General features: G+C 39.6%; 1 protein-coding gene across 1 annotated transcript in view; it reads right to left on the bottom strand.

The window, feature by feature from the left end:
- Window positions 1-1373: 1373 nt before the first annotated feature.
- The window catches only part of LOC140197484 (uncharacterized), a 138315-nt gene continuing 120908 nt past the window's right edge, over window positions 1374-18780 (bottom strand). Inside the window, exons 21-24 of the mRNA XM_072257445.1 lie at window positions 12617-13826; window positions 8206-8346; window positions 3103-3244; window positions 1374-1692 (exon numbers count right to left, since the gene is read on the bottom strand). Of these exons, the coding sequence (XP_072113546.1) occupies window positions 1535-1692; window positions 3103-3244; window positions 8206-8346; window positions 12617-13826 (1651 nt within the window). The 3' untranslated portion in view covers window positions 1374-1534. The remainder of the gene's footprint in view (window positions 1693-3102; window positions 3245-8205; window positions 8347-12616; window positions 13827-18780) is intronic.

Here is an 18780-nt window from a genome sequence, read left to right as displayed (position 1 = left end):
CACACTAGGCACACATTATTTGATTTGAAAATGTATTTCCGTTCTTTCATCTTCACAGGTTTACAATTCTGTAATTCTCTTAACAACACTATGAGAGCATCTTCAGCAGAAAAACTTAAAACAGTTTAAAAGTTTATCATAATTTCTCAAGAGTATTTAGCAATTGACAATTAATGCTGGCTTTGACTGTGATCCCCATGTTTGGTGAATAGTTAGAAAAGGTCAATAGCCTACAAAGAACTCTGCATTGCTCCAATTTTTGCCTTATGTGTGCATCCAGAATCCTTTGATGTAGCACCAGAAACTTTTCTTCAACTACACGTCATAAACTCAAGAATTTCCTCTCTAAATATCTGTCTCTTGAAAATTTTCTCTTCATTTAATATCTTTGGGAAAACCAGAACTTTTATCTCACCAGGCTTTTAAATTTTTTGTTGACATACCATATAAAATCATATTGCTGTTGTTAACAACAGGAATTCTGCAGATGCTGGAAATTCAAGCAACACACATCAAAGTTGCTGGTGAACGCAGCAGGCCAGGCAGCATCTGTAGGAAGAGGTACAGTCGACAGGTCTCGGCCTGAAACGTCGACTGTACCTCTTCCTAGAGATGCTGCCTGGCCTGCTGCGTTCACCAGCAACTTTGATGTGTGTTGCTGTTGTTAATTTTACTTATTGTTGCTAAAATATATCTTAAGTCAGATATTCTTCTACGTAGTGCTTCTGTACTAAACAATAATGACTCTAATATAGTTACCACCTAAAAAACCACAATGCACTTTGCCCTTCAATGTAAGTATGATCATGGAAAATAGGAAATAAAAGGGTGAAGCTCCAGAGAATCACAATTTCTTCACAAATCATTCAACATCTGATTTATTCTTCCAACACATACTGTAGTGAAATAACAACAATTCAATAATTTTAACAGAAGTATGAAATAATAACCAAATCTCTTTAAGCAAATTAGAAAGTCTGAATGGAAAATTCTTAAGGTGAAATACAATACAGTAAAGTTAGCACCACGTCCTATTATGAAATCTTTCGTATTGAGACTGCTCAATAGACATTTAAGAAACAAAATCAAACACTTTCAGTTTAACTGATAACCTTTAACTTAAAGCTAAGATGCCAGTGTTTATCCAGAAAATGCTCTCAATTTTTATAGCCTTTTTTTATCATACTTTATATAGTACATTTTTATACAGTAGTATTTTTACAGCTTTCACCAACAAAGGCAATTTTTTTACTTTTCACAGAATTTAATGGACTAATTGCAGAGTATAAAAAATAGAATAATCTTAGACAATAATTTCACAAAACTTGGGCAAATCTCACAAGTTTTTAACCCAAAATATCAATTTCAGCTATAGTTAATGCTAGAGAAGTCAACAATGAAAGAATACTAAAAATGCTGAGAAACATTTTTTCTCTAACTGTCATTTGGTAATTAATTAAACACAATTTTAGCAAAATGGTGATTTTGTTTCAGCTTTACTGCTGTGGTTATTTTTTTTGTCTTAAGAGTAAGCTTAGAAATTCCACTCATCAGACTCTGCGTAGAATTTCCAATGCTGATTCATTATGTGACATGGCAGGAATTCCTCATCTCTTACAAGTAGAATCTCATGAAGCTGCAAGAAGCTGCAGCTGGATCTCTTTTTCTGAATCTGTGAAAAGGTACCTGTAACTAGGTATATTAAAAAAAACAAATTACACGTTGCACAAAAGTGTATGGCTGTACAAGCAGACTAAAGTTCAACACTCAAAGTAAATTTAATATCAAAGTACACATACGTTACTATAAACCACATTGATATTCATTTTTACAGGCATTTATAAGGAAAAAAGAAAATCATGTTACAAAGAACTATACATAAACAAACACTGACAAGCAACATATATGTAAAAGAATACAAACTATGCAAATAAAAACAATACTAAGAGCATGAAAGTGTCCTTGAAAGAGAGTCTATAGGTTGTAGAGTAGGTTCTGAGTAGTTGTGATTGAAGTTATCCATGCTGGTTCAGGGTCTGATCATTGTAGCAGGTGGTGTAGGACTTAGGCTTCTGTACTCAATGGTAGTAGTGAAAGGGAATATGGCCTGGATGGTGGGGGTCTATGATGATGGATGCTGCTTTCTTGTGGCAGCACTCCACTTACAAGTACTCAGCAGTGGGAGGGCTTTGCATGTGATGGGCTAGGCTGTATCCACCATTTTCTTTAGCCTGTTCCGTTCCTGGGCCTTGGTGTTTCCAAACCGGGCTGTGATGCAACCAGTTAAGATACACTCCACTGATTGATAAAATGTAGAATTATCTGATAAATAAGTTGGCAAATGATTAATAAACAGTGCTAAATATATGTTCTATTTAGCTACTCCCTCAAATGGTAATAGCATGGTAACACAGCATTGAAGACCATATTGTCAGATATGCTAAGGACTTGCAAACCATAGGGCTGTGGTCTCCAATGCCTATTTCAGGCAGATGCTCTGAACATTAAAAGCTGTTTATCTGTAAAATTGAACTTGTTGCGAGTTCCAATGTTTGTAATGTGCCATCAGTCTAAAAATAAGAAGTAGGACTGAAACGGGAAGAATTTACTTCATTCAGAGAATGACTTTGTGGAATTCTCTAAGCTAGAGGTCTGTGGATTTCCAGTCACTTATATCAGTTGAAATGAAGACTGATAGATTTCTGGTTGTTAAAGGAATCAGGGGACAGAGAAGGAAGATAGTGTTTGAGGCAAAGATCAGCCATAATTTTGTTGAATGGTACAGCTGTCTTGAGGGACCCATATAGTCTACTTTTGTTCTTATTCCTTACTTCATTTTGTGCTTATTTTGAAGACGAATTTACAGTGGGCCTTGTCAAATGGTGTAGGCCTCTGACCATAGAAAGGTGAGAACAGGAATGGGATGGAGAATTAAAGTGATAGCTAACTGGAAGCCCAGACTCACCTTTCAGGATAGAAGGGAGGAACACACACAACTTTTGTATAAAACAGTTTAGTTGGAGTTTATTAACTTAAAGATAAACTAAAATAACATGTACAGAATAATATTTACTGGCTGATGTACCAGTCATATTAACAAACCTGTACACATTTTCTGTTGTTTAGTTAAGGAAGATGTCTTATCTGTTAATATGATAGGTTCTGAAATAGACTGAATCTCTGGAGTGGTAGATGTTGTAATCATGGAGCTGTATTTCAAAAGTTCTTTCCCTTTGTACATAACCTAAAAGGCAAACATATTAGTACAATGCAGCACTTTGAAATGAAAGTGCTTCTATTCTCAGCAATAGCAGAGCATTTGGTTAGACTATTTTATATTAAAGTTAAATGCTCATATGAAAGATGCTATCTACATCACATCAGCAGCATTTATCTTTTCATAAACTTTAGTGGTGAGAATATTATTTATGAGCCAGTGAGGGTAAAAATAGGATGATTTGGCAGATGAATGTGTGGCTGAGAACTTGGTCAAAGCCAACGTAAAAGCAAATGAGAGGGCATATGATAAAGCAAAAGTAAGTGGGAAATTAGAGGATTAGGAAACTTATAAAAACCAACAGAAGGCAAGCAAAATACAAGGGAGGGGGAAAGATGAAATATGAAGCTAAGCTAGTGAACAATATCAAAAGGAATACCAAACATTTTTCAAATATATAACGAGTAAAAGAGAGGCGAGAATAGATATTGGACCACTGGAAAATGCTACTGGAAAGGTAGTATTAGGGGAGAAGAAAATGGCCATGAGCTGACTAAGTATTTTGCATCAGTCTTCATTGTGAAAGACACTAGCAATATGTTGCAAGTTCAAGAGTCTCAGGGGGCAGAAGTGAGTGCAGTTGCTATTACTAGGGAGAAGGTGTTTGGAAACCTTTAAGTTCTGAAGGTAAATAAGTCACCTGGATCAGATGGACTACATCCCAGAGTTCTGAAAGAGGTAGCTGAAGAGACTGCGGAGACATTAGCAAAGATCTTTCAAGAATCACTAGATTCTGGAATGGTTCCAGAGGAATGGAAAATTACAAGCATTACCCCACTCTTCAAGAAGGGAGAAAGGCAGAGTAAAGGAAATTATAGGCCAGTTAGCCTGACCTCAGTGGTTGGGCAATTGTTAAGGATATGGTTTTGGGGTATTTGGGGGCTTGTGGTAAGGAAAAGTCTTGCCTGACAAATCAGTTAAAATTCTTTCAGGAAATAACAAGCAGGATAGAGGAAGAAAAATTGGTGGATGCTGAGCACTTGGATTTTCAGAAGGCCTTTGACAAGATACTGCATGTGATGCTTCTTAACAAGATAAGAGCTCATGGCATTACAAAAAAATACCAGCATGGATAGAACATTGACTGATTGGCAGGAGGCAGAGAGTGGAAATAAAGGAAGCCTTTTTTGATTGGCTGCAAGTGACTAGTGATGTTCTGCAGGAGTCGGTGTTGGGACGGCTTCATTTTATGTTGTATGTCAGTGGTCCCCAACCACCGGGCCGCGGACCAGTACCGGGCCGCAAAGCATGTGCGACCGGGCCACGGGCCACGAGGAAACAATATGATTTGGCGATATGAAACGATATGAGTCAGCTGCACCTTTCCTCATTCCCCGTCATGCCCACTGTTGAACTTTAACGCATGCGAGGTCATCAGTGACTCAAGGCGTGCAAAGGAATGGGTCCGTGACCCATTTGTGAATGTTTCCGGTGAATCTTCCATGTCAGCGTGGGAAAAAGATCAACTCCTCGAGCTTGCAGATGACGGTGGGCTGTAAAGTATGTTTGACATAACATCTCTGCCGGCATTCTGGATCAAAGTCAAGGCTGAATATCCTGAGATAGCCAAAAAAGCACTGAAAACGTTGCTTCCATTTCCAACATCATATCACTGTGAAGTGGAGTTTTCTGCAATGAATGCAATGAAAACTAAATTGCGGAATAGACTGGACATAAGGAACCCCCTTCGGGTATCGCTGTCTCCCATCACCCCTCGATGGGACCGTCTTGTTGCAGGGAAACAAGCCCAGGGCTCCCACTGATTCAGCCATACTGGTGTGTTGCAGTGATTTTATATGTTCATACGAGGATAATATGCGCTGTGTGTTTAATATCCAAACGTTACTTAAAATGTTATGATGCTATTGACTTATAAGTAACTTATAATCCAGTTGTCCCCAGCCTCCGGGCTGCGAAGAATGCAGTGCTACAGCGGTAGCCAGAACGTACCCAGCACATCCTTAAGAGAAAAAGCCAAAATAAACAAGCTAATTAATTAGGTGCCGCCGGCACGTAATCAATTAGCTTGTTTATTTCGGCATTTTTCTTAAAGACGTGCCGGGTGCGTTCCGGCCACCGCTGTACCGTTGCACTCTTCGCGGCAGTGTATCGGTCCGCGGCCCGGAGGTTTGGGACCACTGTTATAATTGACTTATCATTATATTCATGCGAGGAAAATATGTGCTGTGTGTTTAATTTTAAATTCATTAGATAAACCCCTTTAGAAACGAAATTGAGTGTATTAGTCACTTATAAATGACTTATCACCTATATTCCGGTCGTGATTAACACCCCCCGCGCCCCCCCCCCCACCCCCGGGTCGGCTCTTCCGCGAGAATATTGTCAATATTAAACCGGTCCGTGGTGCAAAAAAGCTTGGAGACTCCTGTTGTATGTCAATGACAACAATAACGGAATTCATGGCTTTGTGGCCAAGTTTGTGGATGATACAAAGATACGTGGAGGGGAAGGCAGTGTTGAGGAAGCAGGCAGGCTGCAGAAGGACTTAAACATATTAGGAGAATGGGCAAAGAAATGAAAAATGGAGTACAGTGTCAAGAAGGAATAAAAGCATAGACTATTTTTCTAAACGGGGGAAAAATTCAAAAATCTGAGGTGCAAAGGGAGTCCTCACTCTGGCCTAACGGTTAATTTGCAGGTTGAGTCAGTAGTGAGGAAGGCAAATGCAATGTCAGCATTCATTTCAAGAGGACTGGAATATAAAAGCAAGGATGTAATGCTGAGGCATTGGTGCAGTCTTACTTCAGAAATTCAAAGTACATTTACTATAAAAATATGCATGCAGTATGCAACCCTGAGATTTGTTTTCCCACAGGCTGCCACAAAACAAAGAAACACCATGGAACCCATTCAAAGAAAACATCAAACACCCAAACTGCAAAAAAAAGACAAATTGCACAAACATCAAAAAATGAATGAATAACACACAGAATATTAAACATCAAACTGCAGAGTCCTTGAAACCATCTAGGAATGTTCAGTTTAGTTCAGTTCAGTTTTATTTAGCGCTGTGTTGTTCATTGACTGCAGGGTACAGAGTCAGCCTGTGTCAAAGTGCCCCAATCAAAATTGCACAAAATAGCAATTTAAAAAATAACCAGAACCAGAAACACATTTAACAAGAACTTCAGCGTCCTCTAAAACAGAGTCCATTCCTTGACCCACACTGATCTAACCTTGCCCAACACCTAGGATTCCTGCACCTTCCTCCATCAGCAATGAACGAAAGGGAGAGGGAGACCAGTGAAACCCAGGGATATGGCACTGAATATCCACTAGCCTTCTGATCTCATCCTCGATATAAATCTTGCTTGGTAAGATCACCAAGTAATGGAGCCTAACATGGGTTTGCATTCCGTTGTTAGGCCGCAGTCTCCGTTCTCAACCTCACTCTCAACCACACCAAATTCCCTCAGAAACAGCAAAAGCACCATATGGCTCATTCAGCCCAAAACCATATCATTAAGGTGTAAATTACAGGCTCCAATCGCACAAAGATTTGTGCTAGAAGTATATTTAAAAGAAGAAGTAGTAGTTCCCTGAGTTGTCTGCAGGATGTTGCCGTTAGTCACATTGGTTGCTGATGCCATCTTGCCAAATTGTGAGCAGTCTTGGGCCCCTTATTTAAGAAAGGATGTGCTGACACTGGAGAGGGTTCAGAGGAAATTCACAAGAAAGATTACAGGAATGAAAAGCTTATGGTATGAGGAGCAATTGATGGCTCTGGGCCTTTACTCGCTGGAATTTAGAAATGGAAGGGGGATTTCATTGAAACCTATCCAATGTTGAAAGGCCTAGTTAGAGTGGATGTAGAAAGGATGTTGCCTATAATGAGGGTCAAGGACCAGAGGGCACAGCCTCAGAATAGAGGGATGTCTATTTAGAACGGTGATGAGGAGGAATTTCTTCAGCCAGAGGGTAGTGAATCTGTGGAACTTGTCGCCAGAGGTGGCTGTGGAGGCCAGGTCATTGGGTGTATGTAAGGCTGATGTTGATAGGTTCTTGATCAGTCAAGGCACAAAAGATTACAGGGAGAAGGCAGGAGAGAGAAATGGATCAGCAATGATGAAATGTCAGAGCAGATTCGATGATGGGCCAAATGGCTTAACACTTGCCTATGTCTTATGATCCTATTTAATCATTTAAATTAAGCAATACTTTCTATATGATCAATATATTCAGTGGAGAAGAGTTCTGAAAAATACTGACTCAGAGTGTTATTGTCCAATTTGAGCAGTCATGGACAGAGATTCCCAGGGATCAGTAAAAGTGTTGCATTTCTTCAAGGAAACTTTGAGCACACACTCAAATCATTTCCTCTGTCTCCCTTGAGGACACTAACACTAAATGAGGAAATATGATTCAGTAGGTTAGGCCAAATAGCCTGATATGATGTATTGCATCCTTATAAACACATTTTTAATTTCCAAACATATATATCAGTAAAATACAATGGTCATGTACACAAACTAATCAAAATGGTTAATAAAATCCCATCCTTTATATCCATAAGATTTCATCAAAAGGAAATAAAAGTTATACTGCAGTTATAAAAAGCCTTGGTTAGATCATACTTCTAATATTATTTGTTTGCCAGTTATCAGAATCATAGTTGGATGTCAAGAGTTAGATTAAGATCAAAGGCTGCACAAAACAGGATTTCATTCTCTGAAATTTGAAGAGCTAAGAATAGATAGATAAACTATTTACATTTACTGAGGAGTCTAAGACTGGCAGATCAAACTCTAAAGCTTAGATGCATTTCATTTCGCAGTGAAGTTAGAAAACACATCAAATACAAAGAGCAGTAGAAGCTTGGAGCATTTCCAGTCATGAGGACATGTACTGTAAATACAGCTCAGTAAATGACTGCAGTTACTTTTTTTTTATTGTCACTAAACCAGTACCTTGTTCCATGCAAATTTCCGGCTGACTGGTATTTTGTCTCCCAGAAGTTCTTTGATCCAATGCACAGGACTACGGTATATTGTTCCATCTTTACCTCTAATCATACCAGAAGCTTGCAGTTCAGCTTTATGACAAACTCCCTAAGGGCAAGAAACCAATGCTAACTCATTATCTGCCATTTCTATTGGAGGCAAATATATATTTTCTGATATACCATAAATGTAGAATATACATAGAGTGCTTATATAAAAATGCATAAAGGTAGCCAAATAATGCATATGAAATATATTTCGCTCTTCTGAAGAAAGATAAACTGATGTTTTTCTGACTACCATTTTTCAGGGTGTCTCAAGGTATTAGAATGACTGTTTTTTACGTACATGATGAGCTGGACTTGGCAGTGGGAATCAGCAACTAGAGAAATGTGATTAATATACACCAGCAATGTTGTAAGTGGTGGGAAGGATGGTAAAGGACATTAGGAAAACATAGACCGGTAGATGGTAAACATCCAGCATGAGGGAGAGACAACAATTAAGGAGGCTTCAAGAGCAGAGCAGCTTGGATGAATATTCAGAAATCTCTGAACATGCCAAGACAAACTGAAGCAACTGTGTTGTGAAGTTGGGTCTTCTGTGGGGTCAGTAATTCAATCTGACACCAATAAAATTATGTCAATAAGATTTTTCCAATAAGATCATGAACAGTTTTCATTTCTCCACACAAGTTTAATTAACACTAAACCAGTAGCTAGCTACACAAAGACTGATGTTGGGCTATTTTTATCAATGTCTGATAATGGGTATGTCTATCAACCACATTTATTAAAATTGGGTCCTGAGAAATGCATCCTCCCCAGCACAGCCCAGACTCCCCTCTTTTCAAGTCCATATTAATATATATCTTTTGAAGGTCCCAGATTGCAGTTTGATTCTCAACTACAAAAAAAAGCCATGTCGTTACAATAAATTTATTTTGAATCTCCACCCTGAAAAACAATAAGCTAAAAACATGATTTATTGCTTCAAATCAATTAGATAGTTCTAAACATTGAAAATACCCTCATTTTCATTTGCTATGTAAAGATATCAGGATGACCGTTATGGACAGATATTCTAAGTAAGTTCTGGGCTTCTGTCCATGTACTTTCAAACGTGAAAGTTCAGAACTTCCTGATAGATTCTACTCAGCTAATTTGTCAATTAAATGTGTAATTTCTCATTATTTTTATTCACCTTTAAATTCTAAGCATTATTTTAACCTTCACAGATTTTGGATGTTTCTGAATGTCAAGGACATTCAAGGGTTCTAAAAGACTGACAAACCTCAATAGACAGAAAAGTTGAGGCTATGGCTTTACAGCCTGTCAAAGACTTTCTTAGTTATTTAGAATGTGATCAACCAAATGTTCTGATTTTGTCATATGAGGTGCCATGCAGCGTCTCAACAACTGATCCAGAAACCTCCCTACCAGGAAACTTGGCTTGACAGATCCAAAGTCCAGTACATTGAAGAATCCAAACATCTACTGTGATTGGTGGTTCTTCATCAACGAATACTGGGCCATGATATTTTGTGCAGCCTTTCTTACATTTCTTATTTGTTATCTGCCAAGCAGTCTATATGTATCCACACATCCCACATCCAGCACTTTAAATACAGCCTCCCCGTCTTGATTTTGTAAATAGGGCCTTGATTATAAAAAGAAGCAAAGTACGCTAAATCTTAACGAATCTTACATCAGGCTTTGATTTTCAGGTATTGCTTGATTTAAGAAGAGGTTATATTTTGGAAAAAAAAGTTCTGTATTAAGTAAAAACTCCTAATTTGAAATACCATGTTCTGTAAGTTTCAATGTAAAAAAAATCTGTAGGTGTTCTGGAGCTCAGGAAGTTTATTCAAAAACACTTAACTACTTAAGATATGGCAATGTGTGTATCTAAAATAATAAATTGGTGTTATAAGAAGAATTAAATCTGATAATAAAATAAAAAGGAACATAATGTACATAAACAGAGAAAATGTTTCTTATTCTCGCAGTTCTTCCTGAACCACTCTTTCTTCTCCTGTTCTCACAGGCCCTCACTCCTCTCATTTCTCAGCAGCTGCCTCTCTTGCATATATCAAGCCATTTCTTTCCCCTTCTGCCATAAACATCACACAATCCTCCCTTTTCTTTCCCATCTTTTTCACTACCCTTCACTTCTCTCTTCCAATCTCCGACTCTCCTAATCTACTGTCAATCCAGTTAAGTGGCTGTGTCCTTGAAGGCTACTCTCCTCTTAACTGCAATTTCAAATGCCTTCTTTCGCTAACATTCCTGTCATAGCAAAGAGGCTCATGAGACACATATTCTAAAACATACAGTATAACAAAAAATCTGTAAATATATTTTTTCATGAACATAAATTAAATCGACATTTAACAGTTAACAAACATTATGAGAGGTTTTGATAAACCAAATACAAAGAAACAGTTTAATTTAGCTGGTAAATAGGGGTTGCACCATATATTTAAAATATCTGGCAAGAAAAAAATGTGTTCATAATGACTATGGGCAGAATGATTTGTATCTCTCAGAACACAGGCAATGTGTAACCTCAGATGTGAAAGTAGTAGAGTAAACTCAGATAGCACAAGAATTTTCACAAAAGGGACTCTGAAATAGTTTTATGCCAATAGCCACCCATTTTAAATCTACTTCCCATTCCCATTCTGAATTCTTGGTCCATGGTCTCCTTTATGGTCACAATGAGGCCACCCTCAAGTTGGAGGAGCAACACCTCCAACCTGATGGCATGAATATTGACCCATAACTTCCAGTAATTTCTCCCCCTCCCCTTTGTCTTTCATTCCCCATTCTGGTTCTTATTTTAACCCTTCTCTTCTCCTCACCTGCCCATCATCTCCCTCTGGTGCCCCTCCTCCTTCCCTTTCTGCCTTGATTCTCTGTCCTCTTTGATTCCTTCTTCTTCAGCCCCTTACCTCTTATCACCTCTCAGCTTCTTGCTTCATACTCCTCCCCACCCACCTGCCTTACCCATCACTTGGTTTCAGCCATCACCTGACAGCTTCTACTCCTCCCCCTCCCCCATATTCTTATTCCGGCTTCTTTCCCCTTCCTTTCCAGTCTTGATGAAAGGTCTCAACCTGAAACTGTTTATTCCTCTCCATAGAAGCAGACAGACCTGCTGAGTTCCAGCAATATTTTGTGTGTGTTCCTACAGATTTCCAGCAGCTTCAGAATTTTTTTATGTTTGTTTCCAAATAATGCTGATCATTTATATTCTAATTTGAGCTGTCTTGGGGACAGGGTAGAGAGCCTTTTTCCTCATCCTACTCAGGCTGTGTTCAGTTTTGCCAAGATTCTATCAGTTTTAGGATCAATTGAAGCAACTTATATTGATCTCACTTGCTGAATTGTTAGTTTCAGGATGTATGGCAGAAAATAATGCTATAACATGCTTAAATTTAGGATGGGAAAGTGACTGACAATAAAAGTATTTAGTTATTTAATAATATTTTATGCAAAAAATTATATTATAGAACTGATTTACTGATCTCTGAATCCCATTTTATTTGCTCCTCTAAACTTGTTAGTACAGAAGTTATTGTTGCTACCTCACAGCTCCAGGAACCCAGGTTCAATTCTGACTTTGGGTGCTGAGTTTGCATATACTCCTTCCTCCTACATACTAGAAAAGTGCAGATAGGTTATTTGGCCTATATTTACACAGAGAGAGATGTGGTCTGAGGATGAAAGGTGAAATGTTTAAGGAGAACTTGAGGGGGGAAATTCGTCACTCAAAGAATGAATAATGAAATTCTTATGAAACAATCTATCTGTGGAAGTGATGGATGCAAGTTCAACTGCAGCATTTCAGAGTATTTGGATAAATACACGGATAGGACGACTATGGTCCAGGTGCGGGTTGATGGGACTAAGCAGAATACAGTGTGGCATGGATATGTTTCTGTGCTGTAAGTGGTCTAAGACTCTACTGTAAATTGCCTCTTCACGAAGTGGTGTCAAATGTCTTAATAGGGGAGATGGGAGGTTTATGGGACAGAGTAAATTACAGCACTACTGGGGAATAAAACAAAGGGCAATTGGACTAAATGGATCCCCCTGAGTGGAACTGGCAAGGAGTTCACGGGTTAAATGGCCTTCTCTGCATTGCAATGGGTACATGAAAAGAATGCACGGGAGCATAGATCCATTATGACCCTTGTGTACAGATACATATCAGGCATTTTGCGTAAGCCAATTGGAATTTTTCCAATTAATAAATCATATCATTCCAGTAATTAGGAAAATAAACTCATTCCAGTAATTAGGAAAATAAACTAAGGAAAATGCCCATTATACTGAAAACATTTCTGTGATAATGATTCTTTTTGATGGTTCACCTGTAGTTTGAGATCAAGTGTGTCTTCTCCTGGCTGAATCAATCCTTGTTTGATTAGATCTATTAAGTTTAGTAGTCTTCTTTGTCCAGTTCCACCATCCACTGGTAGAAATTTTGAATAATGCTGCTTCCCAGAGAAACTAGAAGCATTCACCAGGCTGCTATCTTCATTGTTGCAAGCATTTAACTCCGATGTGTACTGGTAGTCTCGTTGAACAGCATTTATCTTTTTAATATTTTGGTCTTTCACACCTGACTCACCAGTGTTGAGCTGTGAAATCTGCTGTTGATTCCTACCATACTGAGAGCTGTTGGGCATGATATTAAACTGATTGTTGGATTTCAATATTTTGAGCTGGCCAATAGTTTGACTTCGCATTGAATTCATTGGCATCAACCTTTCTGTAGGTTGAGTGGCAGGTAATACAAACAAGCAGTTTTGCGTGTTACAAGTCACTTGCACTGTGCTTGTGTCTATAGACTTTTCTGTATTTGGCAGCACATTTCCACAATTACTTTCCAAATTATTTTCTGGATTATTGATTGACTGTGATGCTTTCAAAGGAATATTCTGGCTAGAGCTACAGAAAGGTGTTGAATCCACATCATCAGCTTGGCTTGAATTTAATGTTTCAGCCTGAAGATAAGATGTTTCTAGAGAGTGCAACTCTAAAGAACTAGACTCTCTGTGACTTGAGTCAGGTATAGAAGAACTTACTGTACTTACATTGTTATTCCTACTTGTAATATCAAGATTAATTGTAGCAACACTTCCAATGCCACATTCCATACCATTTTCCTCAATAGTAGAGGTTCTATTTGTCTCCTGATTAGCAGAGATATCTATCTCTCCTTGACTGAGAAAATTATGTTCTTGTGTGCATTCTGAGTTTTGAGGAGAACAGGTAATGGATATTTGTCCAGTACCTTCAGTAGCACAAGTCGCACTGAATCCTTTACACTGATTCGAAAGCTGCACTTCTTTACAGAGTGTATCTGTCCTGATTCTGCTCTCAGTAGTGCATGTTGAACTATTATTTAGAATTACTGAATTATTTTGCTGCAACTGCTGCTGTTTTAGTTTGTATTCTTGCAATTTCTGATCTAATGTTTTCTGCTTCTGTAACAGATTTAGAAATATCCTCTGTCGAGAGGCTAGTGCAGTTACTTGTTTCTGGAGTGTGCCCTGTCTGAATGAACCTGGAGAGACCCTGTAAAATAAACAGTTAGTAATAATTTTTCTAGCACTTATCACTATGGCATATAGTTATTGACAATTGGCAGAAAAATCTAAAGTTGCTCATACTTAAATTCCATTCACTATTGTTACATTATTACTTAGTAATTGTTACTTCTATTTCTCTTTATGAATTAAACTTAATTAACCCCAACCCCATAACAGATAATGTACATATGTCATTATATATCAAGCTCAAAAAACTTCAGTAAATAGATATTAGTCATTTAATGCTAATAACACATAACCTTTGGTAAAAAGAGCAGTAGTGGGACAATTGGAGCACTGAAGAATCACCTGAAATGCCATGCGATAGAAGGTATATACTAGTAAAATGGTAGTAACAGTACAGAAATGAGCCAAGTGGCCTATTTCTATGCTTTGAAGTAATGGCTGATTGGCATTGACGTAATACAAGAGAAAAACCCTTGGCATTTTTATTGACCTGTGGAACCATATTGCAAATTGATGACTCGCTGATTTTAGTTCCATTGTGGAAAGCAGACACCTCTTGTATAACCCACCATTACACCTTTAGCATTTTATGTTCTATTGTTAGTGCCAGAGACTTAGATGGGACAGTGTCATGAAAAAATATGTCAAGTCCAAACAGGGAAAAGGCCATACTAGACCTTGTGTTGGGAAATAAGACTAGCAGGGTGATCAGAGTTTCAGTGGGGAGCATTTTGGGAACAGTGTCCATAACTTCACAAGTTTTCAGATAGTTATGGGTAAGAATCAGATTGGACTTCCGGAGAAAGTTCTAAATTGTGGGAAGATAAATTACAACATTATTAGGCAGGGTCTAGAGAAGGGTTTCCCAACCTGGAGTCCATGGATCTCTTGCTTAATGGTATTGGCCTATGGTCGAGACAACAGAGACTTATGGAGAAGAGGAGTCCGGTGGGTAATACTGTTCCGGCTGACCGGAAGTGCACTGAGAGCGGTAAGCGTAAAGGAGTTGGGTGCTTACTGATCTGGTTAACAACAGATGGTGCAATCCGGGGCATATTACCATCGAGGAACGTGCTTGCAGACTGGATATTGAACTTTTTACTGTTGGAGTTCAGCCACATTCCACCGTGATACAACACTTGGCAGCACAGGAGGTCATTCCTGCCTGTGGCCATCGAACGTGCAGCTCCTCCCGTGGGGGGTCAGACACCCTGAGCCAATAGACTGGTCCTGGACTTATTTTCCATCTGGCATAGTTTGCATTTTGTTGTTTGATTGTTGGTGGTTTTTTTATTGTTATATTTACGCTCTATTCTTGGTTGGTGAGGGTGTAATGAAACCAAATTTCCCTCGGGATTAATAAAGTATATCTATCTATCTATCTATCTACCTATCTATAAAAAAGACTGGGAACCCCTGGTTGAGGGAAAGTAGACTGGGATCAACTGTTTTGGGTACACATAATTTGTCAGATTCATTTAAAGGTCAACTGGTTAGAACTTGGCACCAATACATATGTTCCGCAAAGAATCAGAATCAGGTCTATTGTCACTGACACAAGTCACAAAATTTGTCATTTTGTGGCAGCAGCACAGTGCTAGCATAACAAATTACTATAAATTATAATCAAATGAATGAATAATAAATAGTGTAAAAGAGGAACAGCAAAGTAGTGATCATGGACCATTCAGAAATGGCAGAGGGGAATAAGCTGTTCTAAAACAATGAGCGTGGCTCTTCAGGCTCCTCTACTTTCTCCCTGATGGTAGAAATGACAAGAGTGCATGTCCCAGATGGTGAGGGTCATTAATGGTGGATGCTGCTTTTTTGAGGCACTGCCTTCAGAAGATGTCCTCAATGTTGGGGAAGCTTGTGCCCATGATGAAGTTGACTAGCACTACAACCTTCTAAAGCCTCTTACAATCCTGTGCATTGGTACCTCCAGTCAGAAAGTCCTCCACAGTACATTTATAGAAACGTGCTAGTCTTTGGTGACATACCAAGTTACCTCAAACTTTTAATGAAGAATAGCTGCTGGTATGCCTTAGTCATGATTGCATCAATATGGTAGGCCCAGGATTGATCCTCTGAAATGTTTATGCCCAGGAATTCCAAACCGCTGTCCTTTTCACACCACTGACTCCTTAATGAGGATTGGTGTGTGTTCTCCTTACTTCCCCTTCCTGAAGGCTACAATTAATTCCTTAGTCTTAATGACATTGAGTTCACTTGACCAGTCAATCTTGTTGACTCCTGTAAGTCTCCTTGTCACCATCTGAGATTTTCCCAACAACAGTAGTCATCATCGAGTTTATAGATGGTGTTTGAGCTGTGCCTTACCACACAGTCATGAGTGTAGCGAGTAGAGCAGTGCACTCTTGAAGTAAGGTTAATCTATACTGTCTGTGGTCCACCAACAAGAAAGTCAAGAATCCTGTTGCAAAGGGAAGTTCAGAGACAGGGATGACAAGGTTCAGGGTGATGGATGATGCGAAATGTTGTTACATTATCCAAAAAGGAAAAGAAAGCATATGTAAAGCTTAGGAAGCTGAAATCAGACAGGGTCCTTAAGGAATATAAAGGAAGCTTGAAATAAATTAAATAGGACATCAAAAAGACTAAAAGGGAATGTCCTTTGGTGAGTAAGATTTAGGAGAATCCCAGGGCATTTTATATGAGTGTTAAAAACGAGAGGGCAGCTAAGGATCACTCAAGGACAAAGGAGGGAATTTTACCTGGAGCCAGTGGAAGTGGGCAAGGTATAAAATGAATACTTCACCTTTATTTTTCACTAAGGAGAAGGATCTGGGGGTTACTGAGATCAGGGAGGGGGAGGATGGTGTTCTTGACATGTTGATATTAAGGAGATGCTGGGTCTTTTGAAGGGTGTTAAGGGTGGCTGAGACCTCAGGATCTGATGGGATCTATTCCAGATTACTGAGAGAGGCAAGAGATGAAACTGCTGAAACCTGGACAAAGATCTGACTGCTTCATTTTCACCATGGATGTCCAGTCCCTATAGACTTCTATCCCCTTTCAAGAAGGCCCTAAAGCCCTCTGCTTCTTTCTCAACAAAAGACCCAACCAGTTCCCCTTCACCATCACCTTCCTCCATCTGGGTGAGAACTGGTCCTCACCCTCAACAATTTCTTGTCCCACTTTCTCCAAACACAATGGATAGCCATGATCACCCGTATGGGCTCCAGCTATGCCTGCCTTTTCATTGATTATGTAGAACATAGAACATAGAATAGTACAGCACAGTACAGGCCCTTCGGCCCACAATGTTGTGCCGACCCTCAAACCCTGCCTCCCATATAAGCCCCCACCTTAAATTCCTCCATATACCTGTCTAGTAGTCTTTTAAACTTCACTAGTGTATCTGCCTCCACCACTGACCCAGGCAGTGCATTCCATGCACCAAACACTCTCTGAGTAAAAAACCTTCCTCTAATATCCCCCTTGAACTTCCCACCCCTTACCTTAAAGCCATGTCCTCTTGTATTGAGCAGTGGTGCCCTGGGGAAGAGGCGCTGGCTATCCACTCTATCTATTCCTCTTATTATCTTGTACACCTCTATCATGTCTCCTCTCATCCTCCTTCTCTCCAAAGAGTAAAGCCCTAGCTCCCTTAATCTCTGATCATAATGCATACTTTCTAAACCAGGCAGCATCCTGGTAAATCTCCTCTGTACCCTTTCCAATGCTTCCACATCCTTCCTATAGTGAGGTGACCAGAACTGGACACAGTACTCCAAGTGTGGCCTAACCAGAGTTTTATAGAGCTGCATCATTACATCGCGATTCTTAAACTCTATCCTTCGACTTATGAAAGCTAACACCCCATAAGCTTTCTTAACTACCCTATCCACCTGTGAGGCAACTTTCAGGGACCTGTGGACATGTACCCCCAGATCCCTCTGCTCCTCCACACTACCAAGTATCCTGCCATTTACTTTGTACTCTGCCTTGGAGTTTGTCCTTCCAAAGTGTACCGCCTCACACTTCTCTGGGTTGAACTCCATCTGCCACTTCTCAGCCCACTCCTGCATCCTATCAATGTCTCTCTGCAATCTTTGACAATCCTCTACACTATCTACAACACCACTAACATTTGTGTCGTCTGCAAACTTGCCAACCCACCCTTCTACCCCCACATCCAGGTCGTTAATAAAAATCACGAAAAGTAGAGGTCCCAGAACAGATCCTTGTGGGACACCACTAGTCACAATCCTCCAATCTGAATGTACTCCCTCCACCACCACCCTCTGCCTTCTGCAGGCAAGCCAATTCTGAATCCACCTGGCCAAACTTCCCTGGATCCCATGCCTTCTAACTTTCTGAATAAGCCTACCAAGTGGAACCTTGTCAAATGCCTTACTAAAATCCATATAGATCACATCCACTGCACTACCCTCATCTATATGCCTGGTCACCTCCTCAAAGAACTCTATCAGGCTTGTTAGACACGATCTGCCCTTCACAAAGCCATGCTGACTGTCCCTGATCAGGCCGTGATTCTCTAAATGCCTATAGGTCCCATCTCTAAGAATCTTTTCCAAGTTTTCCCACCACAGACGTAAGGCTCACTGGTCTATAATTACCCGGACTATCCCTACTACCTTTTTTGAACAAGGGGACAACATTTGCCTCCCTCTAATCCTCCGGTACCATTCCCATGGACAATGAGGACATAAAGATCCTAGCCAGAGGTTCAGCAATCTCTTCTCTCGCCTTACTATCAACATGCTCCAGAACATCAACCTCACTCATGTTGTCCTCACCATCATCAAGTTCCCTCTCATTGGTGAATACCGAAGAGAAGTATTCATTGAGGACCTTGCTCACTTCCACAGCCTCCAGGCACACCTTCCCACCTTTATCTCTAATCGGTCCTACCTTCACTCCTGTCATCCTTTTTTTCTTCACATAATTGAAGAATGCCTTGGGGTTTTCCTTTACCCTACTCGCCA

The sequence above is a fragment of the Mobula birostris genome, chromosome 5, assembly GCF_030028105.1.
Source record: "Mobula birostris isolate sMobBir1 chromosome 5, sMobBir1.hap1, whole genome shotgun sequence".
Lineage (NCBI taxonomy): Eukaryota > Metazoa > Chordata > Chondrichthyes > Myliobatiformes > Myliobatidae > Mobula > Mobula birostris.
This window is presented reverse-complemented; position numbering and strand designations above follow the sequence as displayed.